Below are 22,815 nucleotides of genomic sequence, written 5' to 3'. Positions count from 1 at the left end.
TTTTCGTTTTTTTTTACTGTATCTTTTAAGTGACTATGTTGATAAGTCTGTGTAATCCGGTTTACCTTGTGGGGATGTCAGTTAATTTCCACTGGCTGCAGTAAAATCAGTCAAAACAGGCGAGCCGTAGTTGCTTTCGAATGCAAAATCAGTACAAAAACAATCTCACCCTCCAACTTCACCCTCCTTGCATATAAATATGTCTCTTGGGTCTTCAGAATTTTGACTCTTCTCAGTCCTTTTATTGCAGCCTAGCAAATATGTCTCCATTTGTTTTGAGAATAAATCAAGCTTCAGCTGGAAGATTCTTCACATACTTATAAACATATTCTTATTCTAGCTCCGTCAGAACATTTTTTTTTTACCTTTTTCTTCATTATGTCTCCAAATAGATTTTGTCTCCACAAACATGTCTCCAGTTGAAGCAAGCTTCAACCGGAAGTTTCTTCACATACTTTCTATCACTACCTCATTCAAGCTCTGTCGTGAGGTTCAAAAAGTAAAAAGTAAAATTTTTGCAATCTCTTGCTATTTGCTCAAATCTGAAAAATTTGTTGCTCAAAACTTGCTCAAAAGCGTTTTTTGTAAAAAACAAATTAATACATTTTCATTAACTACAAGCAAAATGCAATTTAAAATGATGCCTATTTGTATTCCTGCGGTACTAATAATAAAAACAAAAGACTCATTTTTGTATATATAAAGGCTATGTGGTCTAAGAAACTATATTTACAATAAAAACTAATGCAAATGAAGTAGTAAATTGTTTATTTTACCAACGATGAATTTTTGACAGAATCTGTTTTTAGTCAGTTTTCCATATTTGGCTTGGGTAGTCTCGGGATTTTTTTTTTTATTTTTTGAAGCAATCGATTTAAATACCAATATCCTGGCACAAAGACGATGTTGAGCTAACATTTTTTGTACTATAATTTATGCGGAGATGGGAGGTGAGAGGAGAATGATTTTAGTTCTAAATACTTTTTTTTCCAGGTTTCATTAAACACATCCTCATGCAAGATGATTTGGTTCAATGCTTACACTTTTTGGCTTTTGCTTCCTACATTTATGTTTTTCAAAATAATAGAAAGCAAAGAAGGAACTCCTGCTCCAAGTGCAGGTCTTTCATTTCACGATATAGCAGCGCTATCACGGGGAAATAAACCAAGTGTAATTGAAAGAACGATTGGTGCCATCTTTAGTAAGGTGGCTCTCGGCCCTCCTGTCAAAACAAAAAATGAATATCCTGATGATATTGAAAAAATTACAACAACTGATAAACCCAAAGAGACAGCTAGCAACAATGTTCTTCAAAAACTGGTAACCCCTAAAATTGGTTTTGATTTAGACAAATGGGGCTTTGCTGGTTTCAAACCACGGGAAGATCCATTTCAAGAATCTATTATCATCGTGACAGAAGATATAAAAGAAGTTACTACTGTCCACCCAACAACATCTGTGGAGCCAGAAATACCCACTGAAACAATGGGTATACAAGAAAAACAGCAGATACGAATTAATGTTCCAAAGGAACCTGAGATCACTGACGTCCCTCCTATATCAACCAAAATTTTCCCAGAGCTAGTTAATGAGGAAGTCCCTCAGAAACCCATCATCAGTAATGTTCCCGTACCTACTTGGACAGACGATAACCAACAAAGAGAAGTCGCATGGAGGGTGCATATTTATGGAACTGCTATCTTGTATTTATTAGTGGCTATTTATGCAGTGAGCTCCCTTGTTCAACTTGCTGCATCGATAAGTGTACGGTTGTTATCAAGACTTTCGTCAGCTATTGTTTTGGCCTTTGTGACATTAGCAACTGTGATAAGAGCAGCTCACTTACTTCATGACCCTTATGCCTCAGAGAGGGGCCTACATCCAGCGGCAGGGCTTGTGCTTTTTGATTTAGCCTTTCCCTGTTTCTCATCAGCCCATGTTGTTCTAATCATATCGCTGCTAAAAGTTGCTGAATTGCAGGTATGTTTTTAGTTATTCTTCCATTTTCAAAACATATACTGTTGTCACGTGTTTTATTATTTATTAATGGAAGTAAATAAAACTTCACCTCTGTTTATCTACAAAATATTTCGAAATTAATTTTGATAACTTTATGTAATAATTTCTTTTGATGCTTGGTATAGTGTTTATTAATCTGTTGTTTTTTATTATTTTTATTTGAGGGGGTGATTTTATTATAAGCTATTATATAAAAACCAGGGGGTATTTTTGTGTTTTTTTTTTTCACAATAACAGACTGTCCTATACACTGGCTTCAATTGGGGGGGGGGGGTTAAGGAGGGCATGTACCTCCTAGATTAAAAGAAAAATTGGTGGTATTTTTATTGGACAAAAATGACTTTTTTCGTGTTTCGTTGAAAAAGCGATCCTAGATTTTGAAAATAGATTCCTCTCCATCTCCCTATTAAATTTTCGTGAATTGGTACCATTGGTCCGGTAATTTCACGTACTCTGCCATGGTTTTTTGTTGATTAGCTCTGTGTACTATTTTTACATCAATCTAGATAAGATTGTCAACCCCTTTGCAGGCTCACTTCCACTTGAGTCTTATAATACGATCATACGCTGACTTTGAATGAGTTAATAAGATTTTTACTAAAATACCAACTTATTTAAATGTATCTTATTAAGTATCCATTTACGTGACTTTAAATTATGTTAAATTGTTGTTTGGTACTCTCTCCTCTGACTGCTTTTTCAGCGTTGGAACTGTCACTAAAATTTTATTTTCACGCTCCCCCTAAGAATGTCCTAATTAGTATCGCAGAAGTAGATTTAGTTACCATCATTAATTAAACACCTTTTATGATATCACAAATTTTAGTTCCACCGAACAGAAAAGCAATTGTGTCACGTCGAACCAAAATGGAACGTAATTTATTATCATCCAATTATCCAAGATGCAAAGTCACTCTGAAAAAAATATCCTATTTCTCTTTGTTGCTGAAAATCAGATTATTCCCCTAATTTGTATTGATTGAAAATTCGTTTCTTTACCCATGGGTGGATCAGAAAAGAAAACAGACTTCATTCTGGTATAACTTTAAGCGCATCAATTGATGGGGGTGGTGGGGAAATTTCATCCTCCTAGATTTTTGCCCTTCTTACAAATTTTTAGAATACTCTTTTTCCATTTTCAGTTTAACAACAAAATTGACCACCCACCCAATATTTCGAATTTTACATTTTTCCCTCTCCTACATTTTGTGAGTTAACACACCTTTGCAAGTTGGAGGCAAAAAATAAACAGTGAGAGGTAATACTATCATATAAAATACGTAAATGAGCAAACTTGTAAGAATGTAATATTCATATACACGTATTATTATTATGAAATAGTTGTTCATTGTTCATTCATATACACGTATTAATATTATGAAATAGTTGTTCATAATAGTTATCTCTCGTGATTGTAGTAGGTCCTGATTCTACCCCCTACTGAATTTGATAATTTGATTTTGTTTAATGGGATCAATTGGGTCTCGTATGCAAGAAAGAGAGGCGACTGTTTAGTGTCTTCCTTTCTTCTTTGCTCTATTTTTGGGTTTTCTTAATAGGACAATTCTTAGTGACGAAAATAATTATTAATTAGATTTTTCTTCTTTTTTTGTCAGTTGACTGCGAGTGTGCTGTGAACGCAAGGATTGAATTTTATAGAAGCAGAACTGAACTAAAATCAAATAAGTATCAATAATTTTTCATAATTAATGAAATCAAAAATTCCAATTTATTTATTTAGTAAAAACGATTATTTCTCAAACTGATCTTTATTTCAAAATGGTTTCCTTCCTCTGAAAATAAAACAGAACATCTGCTGGTGTGGATTGGAAACAAATATCTGTAGAAAATGCAAGTTTTCATTTATACTCGCATGAATCAAAGCTATTTTCCATTTGTAGTGTAAATACGTATCTCAGTTTTTTGTGCTTTATTTTTTCCCCATAAATTTTCAAGAATTAATTCAATAATGGGTGTCAACTGAGTAGACATTCACCCCACCCCCTAGATTTTTTTTGGCTCTTCTATATTTTGAAAAGTACTCTTGGGACTGGTGCGCCTCCCTAGACTTTGAAAAACACATCTGTTCCCTCCCCTACTTCTTCGTGCATTTTTTTTTAGTTGTAGTATTAATTTATTATCCAAAAGAAATAACAGACACAAATCATCCGGTAGCACACCAAAAGCGTCGCTTGCGAGGGTGGGCTACTAACGAAAAAGAACAAATATAGAAGAAAAAAAAATAAAAACAAAGAAAAAAAAATCTATAATAAGCAGAAGGGTGAAACTCTGTACCGAGAAAAAAACTTATATAATTGACACCACTGTATTTAAAATTTCACCATTATTATTCAATTTAGAAAGGTCTTAAAACTACTAACCAAAAACAGCGGATGTGAAGTATACGAGGTAGATAACTTTACTAAAACGTTCATAACCAATAAAGACTTTCTTAAGCTTAAATGGTCAATCGAAGCCTCAACTTAGTCATTCCCGAATAGAATAGCCGTGGCTTGGCGATAATTAACTTCAGATTACTGACTTGCAGTGGCGTCACTAAAGAAAGAGCAAAAATTATTGCCCCTCTAGAAAACTTATTGCCCCCTAGGAAAGTTACAAAAGTGAGTATAAAGCTAATTTTAACAGAAGATGGAAAGTTTCTCCCTATTCTAGCTGACTGGTTCTCCTAGAAAGATTCTGTGACAAAGTATTCTTATCAACGGGGCCATCTGCCCCATAGATACCCCTCTTAGATTTTGAAAAATTTCCTGTTTCGGTTATTTTCATTAAAAGTGCCTTTTTTGTAGTGTTGGGCGATAACTTGATTAAACGGTATATCGATATTTTTACTTTCGATATTCTACAGTCGATGTAGATTTCGATATTTCTAGTCAGTTTTTTTGTTCAGAGTAACTCTTGGCTTTGCAAAAGTTCAATAAAAAAAATTGTGATTAAATCTTCTTTTGCACAATTTTTTTCAATTTTGAGTAATATTAAATCACACAATAAGAAAAACTTCAATTACATTATTTAACATCATAGAAATTCAGATTTGACATTACTCGGGGTCAGAATATAGGAAGATATCCTACTTTCGGCAATTCAAAATCAGCAGCATGAAGATATTTTCCCTTGAGAATTGATTCTAACTTTGAGTGATTTAATGAATTTTTTTAATGCATTAAAACTTGAAAAGAAACGGAAATTATTGCATATGTGAGAGGGATGCCCCTCATATATTTTTTAAAAGTATTTTAAAAATCTTCTTATTCGAATTAAATGACCCTTGTATTTAAGGAGTTGTTCTTAAGGAATCTGGACAAAAAGTAAAACTCTAGCGTATATAGAGAGATATTGAGAAGGGGTATATCCCCTCATATGCGGTATGATTTTTTTCGCTTTAAGTTTAAATATTGCTCCCCAGTTTCAGTTAAAAAAGTGTGTTTTTTTTGTTTGATTTCTGATTGTTTTCCAATAATGCTGGTAAATTTGCTCACTCCTCTTTGGACCCCCCAAGATAATTCCTTCATGGAAAATTCAGTCTGCGCAAAATACCCCCCTCCCCCCCACGATAAATCCATTTCCGCTGAAAATTCCACTCAGAAGTTTTCTTCTGGACGATTTCGTAAGAAAATTCTCTTTAGCCTGCTTTCTTTTGAAGAGACTTGTTTTTCATTTAACTTCTGATCTATTTTCGAATCGTGTCGGAAAAACCCCTCGGTGGGAAACATTCCCAAGAAATTCCAACTCCCAATGGAGAGTTCCTCTCGCCGAATATTCTCCCATGAAGATTTTTTTCCCCACCCCCCACCCCCATGAAGAATTTCTTGCGGAATATCCCTCCCTCCCACAAAAAATAACACTGATAATTTTAACTTTTCAGAAAATTTTCTCCGGGCAACCTCCCTGGAACATCTCTAGATTTAAAATTGAATCAGGAAGAGAAAGTAGGCTACAATAAATTTTGAAGAAGAGTTATGGAAAATTTTCCCGTGTAAAATTTCCCCTTATAAGTTCATCCCCAGAAACTTCCCTGTACCTGGAAAATTCTCCCCGTGGAAATTCCCCTCCACAAAAACACGTGTGTTTTCTTCCAAATAACAAATACTAGGCCTATATGTAAAAAATAGGCCAAATCTATGATGTAATAGCCCTTCCCCCACGCACTGTGGTGAGTCGTGACAATTTAACCAGAACATTTCTAGATGAAAAATTGAGTCTGCAAAGAGAAAGAAGGAAAATTTGTGTATAGTTCTGACAAATTGTCCCATGTAAAATTCCCCTTTGCAATTTTATCCCCGGAAACTTCCCCGCCCTTGGAAAATTCTCCTCGTTGAAAATTTCCCAGATAATTCTCCCTTCCTGAAAAATGTCTGTTTACTTACAAATAAAAACTACTGCACTTAGATAACAGCCAAAATTCATAGCTTATACCCTTTCCCCTAGATTGCGGGGGGTCATGCCATCTCTAGAGGCAGAGTTATTTGATCTTTCAGACATGGTGAAAAAAATGGACATAATCAAATTTTGATCGAATGACTTTGGGGGAAAAGGGTATGGGAGGTGGGCTAGTTGCCCTCCAGTATTTTTGGCCCTTTGAAGGGCCTCTAGAACTTCTGATTTTTGTTCGAACATTCTTCAATTTTCGTTCGTTCCCCATCTCAATACTCTTAGACCATTGGTTTGACACGATCACCCTGGTGAAAAAACAACAACAAATAAACAAAAAAAAATACAGAATTCCACGTTTTGGCAGATGAACCTTTAAAGTAGGGTTCTATAATATATTGAATCTGATGGTGCGCCATTAATAAAGTTTACTTAAGTTTAATTAAGCCTTACTTTTTGGGGGTTTTCCCCCCCTTTCTCGGAAATCAAGCAAATTTTCTCAGGTTCGTAGTCTTGATGGGTATATTAAACTTATTGAAGTTTACATATTTGAAATCAGTATAGCCTAAAGAGCCAATTCATTCTATGCATATATTGTACCTCCAACTGTTTGATTAAATCATCAGCCTTGGAAATGATCACCTCGTATCACCTTATACACATACTTGTGAGACTTCCATTGACTTCTATTACGAGACTTCCTATTTCTATTTCTATTACGAGACTTTCATGACTTGAATGGATCAGTTTTTCTTAGAACTAAAGACTCTATTGAAAATCTGCAGAGCCTTTATAGATTCGGCTGCTGGCAACGCATACACTGCTTTGGCAACTGAAACTTGCCATATATTCTCCACAGACTAGCTTAATTTTTTATTCAGTCGCCAAATTCATATCTCTCTCTATTGTACTCTGAAGAAGATCGTCAGTGGAAATATACATTTTCATGACGGTTGTGATTTAAGCAAGGCCTATAAGCCTAGAAGGAATTTTATACAGCCAAGTGTTTTTCTTCTCGGCCATTTACGAAACAATTTTTTTTGTTGGATCTTTTCTGCAGAACGTTCACCGGTAAATAGAAGAAAAAGCAGAAAATAGTAAAAAATTATCAAATACCGTTTACAATTATCAAATACCGATATTTACATTACGATATTCGATATTGATAGTTGCTCCGATGTATCGATATATCAGTATCGATATTGGTTGTCGCCCAATACTGTTTTTTGTACTTTGTGGAAGAAAATTGAAAGAAACACAAACTTACCCATTCTAGATTCTGGAAAAAATACATTTTGCCCCCCCCCCAAAAAAAAAATTCTTATGAATTGACGCCATTGTGACTAAGTTTTGGCTGTCTGACAAAATTTGGTCTTAACTACAGCGCCTGAACTGCTTACTCTGCTTACTTTAAAGCAGAGTTTATCATAATAGATATTTTATGCTTAACACGGCAGTATACTACTCTGACAGGTTAAAATGCCGCAAGTGGCACATTTTTGCATTTCGAGATGTATATCAATTCTGATTTTTGCGACCACACAGAATCTTATGAAATAGTGGCAAAGGCTGTATCTCTAGTCGTGATTAAACTAATCCAGATATCATTCTGTTTCCTATACGTTGTGCAGGTTATGTACGCTCAAAATGACAACTTAATAAATTAAACTCAAAGATTTAATCATTATCCTACCAAACAGTTCGAGGTAACAAACTGTAAGTAAGGAGCGATGAGTTTCAATAGTAACGGAAACTCTAAGAAATAGAACCTTGATAACAATAGAAGCACCAAAAGAATCGAATTTACGCTAAAGTTTTTCTTTAGAATTAAAAAAAAAAATTACTATTATAACAGTGATTCTTCAATAATTGGAACAAAAAGTTAAACTTCAGCGTAAAGAGTGAGTTTTTGAGGAGGGGAATACTCCCAAATATGCATAATAATTTCTGTTATAAGTTGAGTTCAGTTCAAAAAGCTTGTTGTTTTTTTTATTTAATAGAATGCTAAGAAGAACAAAAAAGGTCAATTTAAGGCTACATGTTAATTGAACAAAACCAGGAACGTCAATAGTTTGCAGGGATCAGGTGAAAATAAAGTGGGCTCATTTATCTTTAATTAGTGATTCCACACCATCTCTTTTGCTTAGCATATGAAATATACATTAAATGAACCAAGTCCTGTTTCACCATTTTAATAGTATCTACGCTTCACCAGACGTTAAAGATTTTCTTATCATAGTCATGAGCTGAAAAGCTTAATCCATTATTATTGAAACTGAGGCAGTTTCTGAAGGTCCTGAAAAAACCTTATTTCTTTTCACATCTTTCTTTATCGTTGGCTAAAATACGGTAATACGGACTTCATATTGCGTGTAGAGTTCATAACATTGTCCATAACATAGTACCTAATGGACAAAACTACGATTTGGGTGTTTTGGACGCGGGATGATTACGGACAGTGTTAATAAATCAATATCCTATTACGGATGGGTCCTTTAAAGCAACAGAATGGCTACAAAGGGGAAAAATTGATAATGTCACGGGCTATGCGTAGGGACAAGTATGTCCGCGGGAATGTTAAAAGGGGGCGAAATTAAACAAAAAATGGAAAAAAATCTTAAGTGTTTCAGGATTTCGGAGAGATTACGAGAATGAACCCTCCCCCCCAAATCTGTGTAAACGCCTGCGTGAGGAAGAGGGCTTCTGCCTGACTCAAGATTTTACCATTTGTCAAATAATTCACCTGTTTTCCCCTAGTTTTTGTGTTTCTATGCCGAAGTACCCTGATTTTTCTTTTGCAATCTTGATTTTTTCTTGTAAATTGATACTGAATTAAGGGTTGCTGTTTAAAAAGCCGCAAGAGTGATAAAGAAGAAGTAATATTCTGCAGTTATTAACGAGTCTCCAGAGCATAAGGACTTTCCAGAGCTTAACTAAGTAAAAGTGAGCGTCTGAAACTTTGGAATTAGTAGCCTATTTATTACCTTTAGACACAGTATAGTCAATATTTTAGAAGTAGATAATTTTATGAGCAGGCTCGTCCACATATGGCAGTGGCGATAACTTAGGAAAATACATAAAGGGGCAAAATATATTTTTCAAAATCTTGGGACGGGGGCAATTTCGTTTGTTTTTCTACCTTAAAAAAATAAATACAAAAAAAGGTCCAAGTGTAATTGGAGGGAAATGAAGAATAGGGGTATTCCCCCCCATCCCCAATAGCTGCCCCAAAAAGTGGTTCTCTGGTCCGTTCTTCCTGCCAAAATTTTGATGTCACTGCTATTTTCCCGCACTTCCTCACATTCGCCCTAATACTCGCCCTCTTTCCAGTGGTGCCAATCACGGGGGGGCGGTATTTGCCTCCTGGATCTCCCTCATCCCTTTGTTCAAAAACAAAATTTTATTCGGTATGGAAAAAAGAAGAAAAAAATGCCCTTCCTTAATTTTTTTTATAAGTATTGGATTGAGGCGATTGAGAATGAAATATGTTAAAGAACAACTCTTAGACCTACTTCCTGATGTGTAGAATAATTGTAGGTAACACATTTTGACTACAGCTACCCTATAGATTCCTCCCCTCCCCCTTCTAGTATGTAAATATGCAACCCAAATTATATATTTTTCTTGTATTTTACCATGAGTCGCTCTTGTCTCGTGTCGTCTTGAGTCATGAAATTAAATAAAAAAGATATTAAATATTTAAGATATTAAAGATAAATCATAAATAAAAAAGCAAGTTTTTTTTAACAAAAACACACGTTTTGGGTGTCATATGACACTTTATGATTGCCTTCACAGCTCATAAGCAGCTAAAAAATATGGTTATATACGGCCCTGGTTTTAACATCCAAAATGTATAAAGTGCCTGAATAATTCTAAAGATTATAATTTTTCCCCTTTGTTTCTCCCTTCGTAATTTTTATCTTTCTTCTAGATTAAGGAGCGAGACAATTTTTAAATATATATTATTTTAGCAGCAATGGAATCCTGATTTTTGAAAACTTTTATCCTGGAAATTAGAACAATCTATAGTGGGAGGGGGTATACAAAAAATCGAAGAAAAAGTTGAAGCGATAAAAGTAAAATCTAACGGAAACGCGATGAAGAGTGATGTAGCAATATAATATGTGTTTTTGTTTCGCTTTTCTGTCCTAATTAAAAAAGTTTTACTCTGACTCTTTTAAATGAACACTTAGACTTTTTGTTTTAAATGAAATGGCAATGAGATTGGCAAGCTTACTTCTAGAAATAGGAGGAGGAATATAGAATTAATATAAATTTAGCATTACTAAGTTTCAAGCACAGACTTCGAGTTATTGACTAAATTTTGAAAGATGATTTCACGGAAGAAGGTGAACATTTGTGTTTGCTTACTTGTTGTGGTTTTTTTTTATGTAAATGATAATAAGCCCTCCATGCCCAATTTTCTGTTCTTACGTCTTCCTGTACATTAGGTCTTCTTGTTTTAAAATTGGGTTCCTGTTATTACTTCAATGCGCAGGATCGTTCAGCAGCTACTGGTAATTTTGGGCGATATTTTGATTGATCGATATATTGATATATCAATTTTTTCTAATAATATTCTATATATCGATATTGATATTTCGGATCCTTTTTTGGGTCTAATACAATTTCGGTTTTGCCAAGTGCAATAGCGACAATTGTATCTAAAGATTATGCTGTGTAATTTTCTTCTTTTTTAACTTCGAATAATTTAAAATTAAACAATAAATAATCAACTTCTTTGTAACTAAAATTAATATAAAGATTGTTAACCATTTGCCGGAGTATAGTAAAAAATAATTAAGTCCGTCTTAATGTAATTTTTAGTATCGACATTTACGCTTCGATATCTAACATCGATATTTCATCCGATGTATCGACGAAACGAACTGCTGGCAGTTAAATTAAAAAGTCCGTGAGTGTACATGTTCTCTTCCATCATTGACTGACCTTTCGCTTTTGTTTTTATTACCAAATAAGCTAAGATATATGCGTGTAAAATATTGTAACCTGTACCATTGAAACAGTCAAACAGTTCGTGGTAACGAACTGTAGTAAGGAGCGACCCGGCTCAATAGTAACCAAAACTCTAAAAAATTGAACTTTGATATCAATAGCTACATCAAAAGAATCGCATTTTAATGCTGATTTTAAATATATAAGTTTCATCAAGTTTAGTCTTACCCATCAAAAGTTACGAGCCCCTAAAAGTCGTTAAAAGAACTTTACGCTAAAGTTTGACTCTTTGCCACAATTCTACTTTTTAAAACAATTAAAAGCTTTAGCGTAAAGAGCGAGGGATTGTGGAGGGGACAACTCATTTCATATACGGAGTAATTTCTGTTCGTTTTAACTTTTAATGTCGCTCCTTACTTTCAGCTAAAAAAAATTAGTTTTTTTTTATTTAATTATATTAAATAATGTTGAAGCCGCAGAAAGCGGAATTTGGACTAAGAAAACTATAGCTTACAGGTAACATCTGTCTCAAAGGTATGTGAAAAAAGCAAGAAAAACAACTAGTGAATTTCGAAAAATCGATTGTCTAACCACTAACTTTTCGGAATTGGATAATTTATGTAAATACAGACGGAAATTGGGCTTTCATAAAACAGTAATTGTTAATGTTGTATATAAGTACAGTTAAAAATTTCCGCAGCTGCCAATCACTCAAAGCGTTTTGAAGCACCCAAGGAGGTGCTCACATCCAAAGCTTATTTCATTTTTGCACTTGGCTAACTCTTTCCATCTTTCGTTTTTGGGGTAAACTTTTCTATGATCGTAACTTTTGCTAAAAAGCGACGTTTGAATCTTTGAAAAAAAAAATAGTGTATAAGAAAGATTTTAAACCAAACAGGTAACGGCTGTGCCAAAACCAAAGAAAAGGTTAAAAGACCAATTCTAACAGTATATTTTCTTCAAAATAGGAAACTTACTATAATACCGATTAAAAAAAAGGGTTTCATGAAAGGATCTCATGAAATAGTTAAAATAACTTTCGAAGTTAAGATGCCTTAGCTAGATTGTGGTGTTAAACACTAAAATAGCTTGCTTTCAATTTTAGTTGGCTTTATTTTTTTAAGGAGCCAGTTTTATAAAAAAAAGGTAAAGCCTAATTCAAGCATTACTATTTTTCAATTTCTCCTTCAGGGTGCACATTTTGAGCCAAATTTACGAAGAAAATAACCATAGGTGACTCAGTTCAAAGTTAAAGGATATAGAAGCGTGGCATAAAATCAGCAAAAAAGTAGACTAAAATTATATGGCACGAAATACCTTCAGAATGTGACTTTCCTTTGAAGTTGAAGTTGTCACCTTCAAATTTCTTAATTATTTTTTAAAATAAAATGTTGTTAAAATTAGTTTGAAGTTGAAATACTGACGAGATTTGACGAAGCCTCTAAAATGCTTCTTCTTCTCCAAGATAGAGTGATTATACTGCCGCAAGTCGGTTTAGAGTCTAGACAAAATACATGCCCTAAGTTATACATACTAAATACTAAAACAAAGTAAATAAATACTAAATATAGGATACCTTATAGTCGTTTCTTTTATTGGATAAACGGTCTAAAATAGCGATATGTTTTTCTGTGCTGCATTGAATCAAACAAAAAAGTTTTTGTTTCCATCTGAAAGTAAGAAGCAACATTAAAGCTTAAACGAACGTTAAATTATTCCGTATATGAGAGGGGAATACCTTCAGAGTTTAACTTCCCTTTGAAGGTGAAGTTGCCTTTCATACCAACAGACTGATAATGTTTGGATGCTTCCGGACAAAAGCGTGGAGACATTCAACTAATTAGTTTTGGTTTTTTACAGGGGCGTCGTATAGAGAGGAAAGGGGGGCTGTTGCCCCCTCAATAGTTTGGAAGAAAAGAAGTATTATACAGCCCATGCCCCTGACAATTTGGATATGAAACCTTCTTTCCTCCTCCCCCACAATATAAATGCTGGAGAGTTGCCTCTGTTTATTTTTATCACGGTTCAACACTGACAAAAATATAGTACTAACCTAGCAGCTTCATAATTTTGAAAAACAAAAATAAAATCGAAATAAATTACGTTTTTCAGGTAGGAACAGACAGGGCCAGATCTATGGGGGCCCTAGGGGGCAAGCGCCAAGTGCGGCACGCCTGAGGGGGGGGGGCAAAACAAGCTGAAATTGGGATATATTTGCGGACAAAAAATGTAATATTTACCATAATGGTGCAGTGGGGGGGGGGGAATCCACATTTGCCCTTCCCTTCTGAGAAAAAATTTTACTCCGGCTCTGAGAATAGACCAATGATAAAGCCGGACAACAAATGTTTTTTTTTTTTTTCCTTGGTGCTGTTGATGTTTTTAAAGAAAACTGTTAAGCCGTTTACACAAAAAAATACCGCAAAAATCGAATAGATTATTGATAACAAAATGACAAATTTATAGAAAATTTGTGAGACTCTGGTAGAGCCCTTCCAGGGGGAGGGGGCACCGTGGATACGGGGTTGCCCCCTTTGATCAAATGTGTCACTTCGATTCGACTTTTTTGCTTTTATTTGAGCCAAGAGGGGAAGGGACTGTGATTAAATTTTTACCCGGGTATTATAAACCCTAGGAATAGCTCTGGACTCTGGCCACTCTATTAACTACTGTAAATGTCGTCTCTTAAAGTACACAACAGAAGACGATGATAATGAACATTGATTTTTTGAAGTGGTTAAAAGGAAGCTTACACAAATTACATATTTCTTAACAATCAAACCAATTTGAGCATCCAATTATTAACGAAAAAGACCTCCATATGCAGCTATGCTGTTTCTGCAAGGGATGGGCACTAAATTTAAAAACAAGAAACGTGAAAGAAAAACCAGCAAAAAAGGAAGCAAAAAAACATGAGACAATAAATAGCTTAAGAAGTTGTGGCTTCTCTTGAAGTGTAGCTGCCTTTGGGATTGACAGATTGTTTAGGCTGGAATCTTTTCGGACAAAAGTGTTACTAAATCTAACTAATTAGTTTTGCTTATACATTTTTGCGGTTCAACAAGGCACCACTGATGAAAGTGTGGTAATGCACAGCTTGATAATTTTGAAAAAACTAAAAAAATAATCTTATAAAATTTCGATTTTTAGTATAAATAGACCTGAGATGGGTATGGTGGCCAAAAATGTATTAATTTTATTGCCCTTAGCACTATAAGGGTAAGGGTTAATCTTCTTCTTTTGCTATTAATATATATATATATATATATATATATATATATATATATATATATATATATATATATATATATATATATATATATATATATATATGTATATGTAGATGATGCAGTTTCATATTTTGGGAAAACACTAGGTTCCAAACAGTGTTTATGCCTTTCTCCAGTTTTCGGGGTTACTCCGAATTAGACCGGGAAAAATTGGATTCCCTGAAATCCCCCAAAATTAACGAATGAAAATTAACCACTTTTATGTAATGGTAGAGTTCGTGTATTAACGAACGTTAATTTTCAAAAAGGATTCGTAAAACCCATTTTTTTTTTTGAGGAGATCTGCTGAGTTTAGATGTAGTTGAAATAATGGCTAAAAATCTCCGTGGGGAATTTGGACCTACTTACATATTTTTTGTATTTGATCTGGCCTGACGAGCATCGTAACGATCTTGTGTAAGTCCAATCATTTGTGCAGTTTGAAGTTTCTTTTGATCAACTAGTTGATCACAACTAGTTCACAACTAGTTGATCACAACTAGTTATCACAACTAGTTGATCACAACTAGTTATCACAACTAGTTGACTGCACATCCCAAGCAATTCTTCTTGTGAAAATAGAAAGCTTTTTTTTATTAAAACACTCAACCAGGAAGTAATAATAACTAGTAGGAAAATTTACTATCCTATTTAAATCACAACACGTTTATTTTCTGTTAAGCTTAGAGTATCCGAAGGACACAAAAAGCGCTAGTCCATATTACAGTAATAGGCCTTTCAGCTATTTGAAGCAATCTCCGAAATCCTGTTGCAGAAGAAGCAGAGTTCATTACAGCGAATGGGCACCTTGGATATTCTGGAATTTCTTCAGCTTTTGCTCTGAGACGTCGTGGATTCTTGTTTTCACAAACTTTACGATAACTGATTTCAATTGTTTTCTTCCAGTCACCGTATTACGGAAGGATAAAGGTTCTTTCAAAACATTGGATTCCTCGAGAGAAAGAAAATCTGACATTTTATTTTTCTCTTTACAGTCCAAGAGATATCCAGCGCAAGTTCTGCTGTTTCATTATCCCTTTCCCTGAGTACAAAATCTCCAAACATAGGACAATACAATGATCATTGCTAGAGAATTGGAAAAAGAAGTTCTTTGTTGTGATTTTTCACTTGTCCAATTAAAGTTTAAAGTGAATACATTATTTAATTTCTTACACAGGATGAGCTACGCCATATGTAAATAAAACCCAGTTTGTTCCTTCCTAAATACATGGTAAATGTTTTAGGATGACGGGAGTAGGAAAACATTGCAATTGCTTATATTGGCTACAAATATATAATATAATCTATTTTAAACATTTTGGAGTAAATGTTTCTATTTTTTCATTAGAATTAATTACATATTTCTTGGAATACCATTAGAAGCCTTTTAATTCAGTAAAATCTTCATTTCATTACCTCCACTGGACGATATTACTTTTGCCTGATCTTTCTATTTGACGTCGCTTACATTATTATGTATTTATTGTGTATTTATGTTTTTATTTCTTATGGCACTTGGTATCTACCAAGTGACATTATAGCGATCGTAAATTCTGTCGGTCGGTCGGTCTGTGTGTCTGTCGGTTTGTCTGTCTGTCGGTTTGTCTGTCTGTCCCGGTTCTGCTAGTTTAGGCACTTCCAGGTAAGCTAAGACGATAAAATTTGGCAGGCGTATCAGGAACCAGACCAGATTAAATTCAAAATTGTCATTTCCCCGATTCGATCATCTGGTGGGGGGGGTGGTTAAATCGGAAAAAAATGAGGTATTTTTAACTTACGAAGGAGTGATCGGATCGTAATGAAATTTGATGATGGAAGGATATCATGTCTCAGAATTCTTATTTTAAATCCCGACGGATCCGGTGACGTTGGGGGAGTTGGGGGGGGGGCAAAAATCTTGAAAAACGCTTAGAGTGGAGGGATCGGGGTGAAACTTGGTGGGAAAAAAACAAGCACAAGTCCTACAAACTTGATTGACATAAACGGAACGGATCCGCTCTCTTTGGGGGAGTTGGGGGGGGTTAATTCTGAATAATTAGAAAAAATTTAAGTATTTTTAACTTGCGAAGGAGTGATCGGATCTTAATGAAATTTCATATTTTAGAAGGACCTCGTAACTCAGATCTCTTATTTTAAATCCCGACCGGATCCGATGTCATTGGAGGGGGGGACCGGAAATCTTGGAAAACGCTTAAAGTGGAGAGATCAGGATGAAACTTGGTGGCAAGAATAAGCACAAGTCCAAGATACGTGACTGACATAACCAGAACAGATCCACTCTCTTTGGTGGATTTGGGGGGGGGGGTAATTTGGGAAAATTAGAAAAAATGAGGTATTCGTAACTTACGAACGGGTGATCATACCTTAATGAAATTTGATATTTAGAAGGATCTTGTGCTATAGAACTCTCATTTTAAATCCCGACCAGATCTGGTGACATTGGGAAACGTGAAAATCGAGGTATCTTACGAACGGGTGATCGGATCTTAGGGAAACTTGATATATAGAAGAATCTTATGTCTCAGATGCCTCAGAGAATCTTAAGTCTCAGAATCATATGTCCGATTCAATTCGAATCGGATCCAGGGACATAGAGGGTTAGAGGGGGGAAACAGAAATCTTGGAAAACGCTTAGAGTGGAGAGATCGGGATGAAACTTGAAGGGAAGAATAAGCACAAGTTATAGATACGTCATTGACGTAATTGGAATGGATCCGTTCTTTTTGGGAGAGCTGGGGGTTGTTAATTTGGAAAAATTAGAAAAATTGATGTATTTTAACTTAAGATTGGGTGACCTGATATTAATGAAATTTGATATTTAGAAGGAACTTATGTCTCAGAGCTTTTACTTTAAATCTCGACCAGATCTGGTGACATTGGGGAGAGTTGGAAGGGGAAACCGGAAATCTTGGAAAACGCTGAGAGTGGAGAGGTCGGGATGAAAGTTGCTGGGTAGAATAAGCAAATGTTGTAGATATGTGATTGATGTAACCAAACTGGATCCGCTCTCTTAGGGGGAGTTAGGGGTGGGGTTCAGTGCTTTTGCAAGTATTGTATTTCTGGACATGCTAGGACGATGAAAATTGGTAGGCGTGTCAGGGAGCTGCAAAAATTGACTTAATAAAGTCATTTTCCCCGATTCGACCATCTGGGGGTCTGAAGGGAGAGGAAAAAATTAGAAAAATGAGGTATTTTTAACTTACGAGTGGGTAATCGGGTCTTAATGAATTTTGATATTTAGAAGGACCTCGTGACTCAGAGCTCTTAGCTCTTGTTCTTGAAAGCGGCTTCATACTTTTTCGGGAAAATTTGTAGCCTGAGATATTCTGGCCTAAAAAACGATCTAGATAGGTCAGAAGTTTGAGAAAACTCGTTAAGAGCCTTAATTTAGGAAAAAAAAATTAAGTGAGTGACGTCATTTTTAAATACATCAGTGTTGCAATGACGTTGTTATACTTGTGTGGAAAAATTGAAGATTTTTATGCATGGAAAAGTTTACATGTAATTGCTCAAAGGGCAAAAAACTGGTAATTGTAGAAATATTTATATATATTTTGACAAGAGATTATAACAATTCAAAAACATTAAAAAAGAAACCCAAAAGTTTTAAGCTTAGTAGAAATCGTTGTTTTAACGCGGACTGTTTCAATTATCAAATATCTTTGAAAAGACTTCGTGTGAAAAAACATTAAATTTTGTAAAGAGCCAAGAACTGGTAATTGCAAAAATATGTTTATATATTTTAACAAGGGAATACAGAGTCCAGACAATCGAACTGTTTGTCTCTTGCACCACATGTAGGCTATTAAACAGCTTTATACATATTTGTTTAATTAATATTAATTGCTGGTTATTTGGCCTCTATAACATAATAACGTTTTTGTCCTTACCATTTTTTCATTCCTCCCTTTTCTTTCTGTTAATTCTTTCCTTTCATCTAAGAAAAATTATTTCATTTTAAGAACCTCTTGCAAATTTGCGTAAATTACGTTGAGATGTACGAAAGTTTTCCTGTATGTTTTATTCATTAGTAGTATAATAACAATGATAAACATAATCGCCGACTCCTTACAATTTTATGTTATTTTGCTAATGTTGTTTAACAATTTTGCTAATGAGTTGGTCATCTTATTATTCGGGATTATGTAAGCCAAGTAGCTCCGAAATGAAATAGCGATAATTATACGGTTAAGAAACTCGATTACTGGTGATAAAGCCGCTGGTATTAGGCAGGGGCGGATCTAGAGCAAAATCTCAACGGAGGCCCAATGTGACAAGGGTGCCGATGATCAAAATATCTGGGGGTGGGAATGTGACAAAGGTGCCAATAATTGACCAAATTGACAAATCTATTCTAAAAAAGAGTAAAAGAAAGTATAAGAGGGCGTCAGATAAAATCTTGGGAGAGGGAGGTGGAACCCCTGGATCTGCCAGTGGTGTTAGGCACCTAAAGGCTATTTACAGTAGCTTTTGGTGAAACAATATTTAAATCTTGTAATATATTTTAGGTCTTACCTAGGTTGCTGCAAAGGCTTCGAATGTCAGTCTTCGTTATTTTATTTCATTTCATCCTTACCTTTGTCGTGGATATAACTGCTGGATACACTGCCATTGGTTCTTTACATCTCGTCAGTCAAGCAGTATTCGTTCTATGGACTTTGACTCAATGCTTAGGCTATTTCGCAGCCTTTGGTCCTGTTTCAAGAGCTGCTAAAGGCATAGAGGTAATTTAAAGCTTTTGTTTTTAGTGAAAACGGGTTTGAAGAGGAAATTTGATCCTTGCCTTGTTATCGCCATGCAAGAGTGATCATGCGCAAGTCTGGTTTTGTTTGAAGAAGCGGCTACCTGCTGCTGTGAGCACAGAGTTAACAACGACGGATAATTAAAAAAAGTTGGCAGGATGAGATTGTCAGACGAGTTTCTTATTTTGGTTGACACCCTTGATCGGCCATGAGTGACTATACTTAATGTTTTCGTTTAGATCTTGTCACTGATTTTAAATTAAAAAAAATCAACTGACTCTTAAAAAATTTGCTGTTAAAAAAATTTAACAGAAATCCGGACCTCAGTCAACTCTTTGACGATATATCTTTAGCAGCCATGTTCAAAAGAAAAAGAAAAAACAAAACAAAAACGTATAGTAAAAAAATAAAAAAAAAATACGCCATAAGGCCAAAAGACGGAGAAGAATGGGACAATCGCAAATATTCCGGCCATACAGAATAAGGCATTGTCCGTGCGGATGAGGTAAAAAAAAAGAAGTAGAGAAGTTATAAACCACAAATCTAAAATTAATTAAAACTTAAAATAAAAATAAACCCAATATACAGTCGCTACTCCCGAACTGATTCAAGATAGTAACACAATGTACAATTAATTAAAAATATTAATATATTGTAGAATTAATTCATTTTTGGTACCCTCTTCATATCACTTTTTGGATGGAGAACCAGAGGAAACCTTGTAAACAAGCAAGACAGTCTTGATAATTGGGAAGCACTCGGCCCAAAAGCTCAAACATATAGGCCTATGTTTCTTAAAACTAGTCTTGATATTTCCACGTTTTTCCAAGCGTATCTCTCAGAACGATTACAACCAGAAAAGGACGCTCATTATTTAAAGCTATCTTTTGACGGCGGGATCGTATTCAGGAATTTTTCCAGTTGGGGGGGGGGTTACAAGAAGAATTTAAGGGGGGTTAAAACACAACCTTGATACGGCATTGAATAAAGGTATAGTTATCTGATGCCCAGGCCGCTCCTCTAATCAGCCCTGTTCACCAGGAGTGGATTTAGAGCAAAATCCCAGGAGGCCTAATGTGACAGGGGCGACAATGAGCAAAGTCTTGGGGGGGAGGGGCAATAATTGACCAAGTTGACATTTTTTTAAGATTAAAAAAAGAAAAAAACAGGATAAGAGGGTGGCAAAAAAAATCTTGGGGGGCCTCTCGGCCTACGCCCCTCAGATCCGCCAGTGATGTTGATAGTCTTAGCGTTTGGACTTTCATAATAACTGCAAGTCTTATCCAGGCAGACAGGGTATGGGGCTTGAACCCCTCCTAAAATGTTTGTCTGACTTGTAAAAATGTAACAAAATTAGCATAAAAAATGTTTGATGCGTTTTGTAGAGCTTTTTTGTACCCCCCCCCCCACAAAAATTCTTTTGTAAACCCCCTCACTTCCCTCGAAAAAAAATCTGGATACGGCCCTGGCCCTCTAGATTTTCTTCTAAACGGAGCAATAAATTGATAATACCAAGTCTACCAAAATTTATTTGAGTTAGAGCTTAAAAATTTTGCAAAAATTGATCTGTGTAGCTTGAAAATTTTACTTACCTAATTTTTTTCAAGTCGTTTTAACCAGATCAGAGGCTTTGCCAAGATCCCAGTTTTAGAGGTTTGCCGTTCCCACTATAGTCAAAAGCCATTATGTTTCCAAAAAAGACAAATTGCTATATTTGGTATTTTTTTTGTGTCTTCAGCTTAGGGCCCACAACCCTTCTCTTTGGCTACATCTCTTGCCGGGTTGATATTTTGGAGATTATCTGTTATCACTTCTAAGGCCACCCAGAAATAGTGGCCACCAGAACTTCTAAGGCCACCCAGAAATGAATTTCAATAGTGTCAACCAATGAGAAAAAAAGGGAGCAGCAAACATGTTTCTTTTTGTTAACTGAACTTTCTTTTTAACAGTGTTGACAACGCTGTTTAATTACTTATAACTAAAAAACATAATATGTAGTAACTAGATTTAAAAACATTCGTAAATTCTCCATTCAGGGTACTTCGATATTTTTTATTTCCCTAATGCATCTCAAATAATATTTTTTTTCCAAAATGACCGACTGTTTCCCGAAGGAAACTCTATATTGACTAAAATATGATAGATAGGCCAGAGTCTATTAGCTAATCAACCTAGTTGTTAATTAGATATAGCTGACATTCAATGTTGATAAGCAATGGGCGTAACTTGGAGAAATAAAAAGAAAATCTAAACGGTACTAGTCCCTGTTGGAGATTAGAAGCCCATTAAAAAGGAAAAAGATGATATATCCAGTTTTAAGACTAAGAAAGAACACAACGAAAAATCAAATTTACAACGAGATATGACATGTACATCCAACTACAAGAACAATTACTTTATAAATTTGTCAGATTTATGAAATTAACATTCAATACAAAAAACGCTCTATTTCTTATCAAAAGTCATTTTTAGGTTTCAGTTTTTCATGAGGCCAATTAAGGGAAAACGGCATATTTGAAAACTTGCATTTGTCAAAATTTAGAAAGAATTATCTACAGTCCTCTAAAGCAACAATAATTGAGTCTCGGCAAGAATTAGCGATCAAGTCCCTATATTTTACTGCCTCTCTCTGCCTCATTCATAAATAAAGGCTCAAACTAATAAACCAAGATGTACATGACATTTTTTTTGCAGCAGAAAAAAAAACCCTGAAAGCAATGCCTATGTTTTAAGTATTTTAACCCCATAAAATTTGATGAAATTTACTATTTAAATTCTATTTTTGAAAAAAATCCATTTTTTAAATATAGATTTTTCCAGCCTCTTAATTTGTTCTGCAAAGCATCCACCTAAAGCTAAAAAAAACTAGATATTTTAAGTTAAATTTTTACTTTCCACGCAAAAAGTGCAGCAGTTTAGAAACGCGTGAAGTTAGGATTTCTGTAGATTGATTCAAGGAAAATCCCTCCCCCCGCCCTAACCCTCATTCTCGCTAGTCTCTTTCATGCTAAGTCTTTTGGCATTTTGTATTTTTCCACGGATTAAGCTTGCAGCCTTAAGGTCTAGCGCTTCATGTTGGGCATCTTTATGTCTTATTTAAAGTAGCGTATACTAAATAATTTTCTTCCTGGGATCAACATTTACCGCCAAAAAGCCATCAATCCAACAAAGTCATGGGATTCTTTTTCATACTTCTTAATAGTTCTTTCCCTTCAAAGGAAGGTTCTTCAAAATTGAAGAGAGCTGTCACATAAACATCAGCCAATCATTGACTTTTCTTCCGACACAGTCGGAGGTATAATGATTTTTTTCCAGCCAACTAATCGAACACAAGGGGCTTTTTACTGTCTAAAGTAGAAGTATGTGACTTTTTGCGTTAGACTATGCCTCTACTCCTGGCTTCTAAGTCTCCAATCCTTCTTGTATTCTGTCTGTCT

The 22,815-nt window shown here is 35.0% G+C and overlaps 1 protein-coding gene across 2 annotated transcripts in view; it reads left to right on the top strand.

Annotated features, from left to right (window-relative positions):
• Positions 1 to 22,815, top strand: part of LOC136026678 (uncharacterized) — a 63,529-nt gene that overhangs the window by 25,658 nt on the left and 15,056 nt on the right. For both annotated transcript variants that reach the window (XM_065703424.1, XM_065703431.1), the window contains exons 2-3: positions 994 to 1,980; positions 19,145 to 19,360. In XM_065703424.1, the coding sequence (XP_065559496.1) occupies positions 1,021 to 1,980; positions 19,145 to 19,360 (1,176 nt within the window). In that variant the 5' untranslated portion in view covers positions 994 to 1,020. The remainder of the gene's footprint in view (positions 1 to 993; positions 1,981 to 19,144; positions 19,361 to 22,815) is intronic.

Source organism: Artemia franciscana, chromosome 1, assembly GCF_032884065.1.
Source record: "Artemia franciscana chromosome 1, ASM3288406v1, whole genome shotgun sequence".
In the NCBI taxonomy this organism is placed as follows: Eukaryota; Metazoa; Arthropoda; class Branchiopoda; order Anostraca; family Artemiidae; genus Artemia; species Artemia franciscana.
This window is presented reverse-complemented; position numbering and strand designations above follow the sequence as displayed.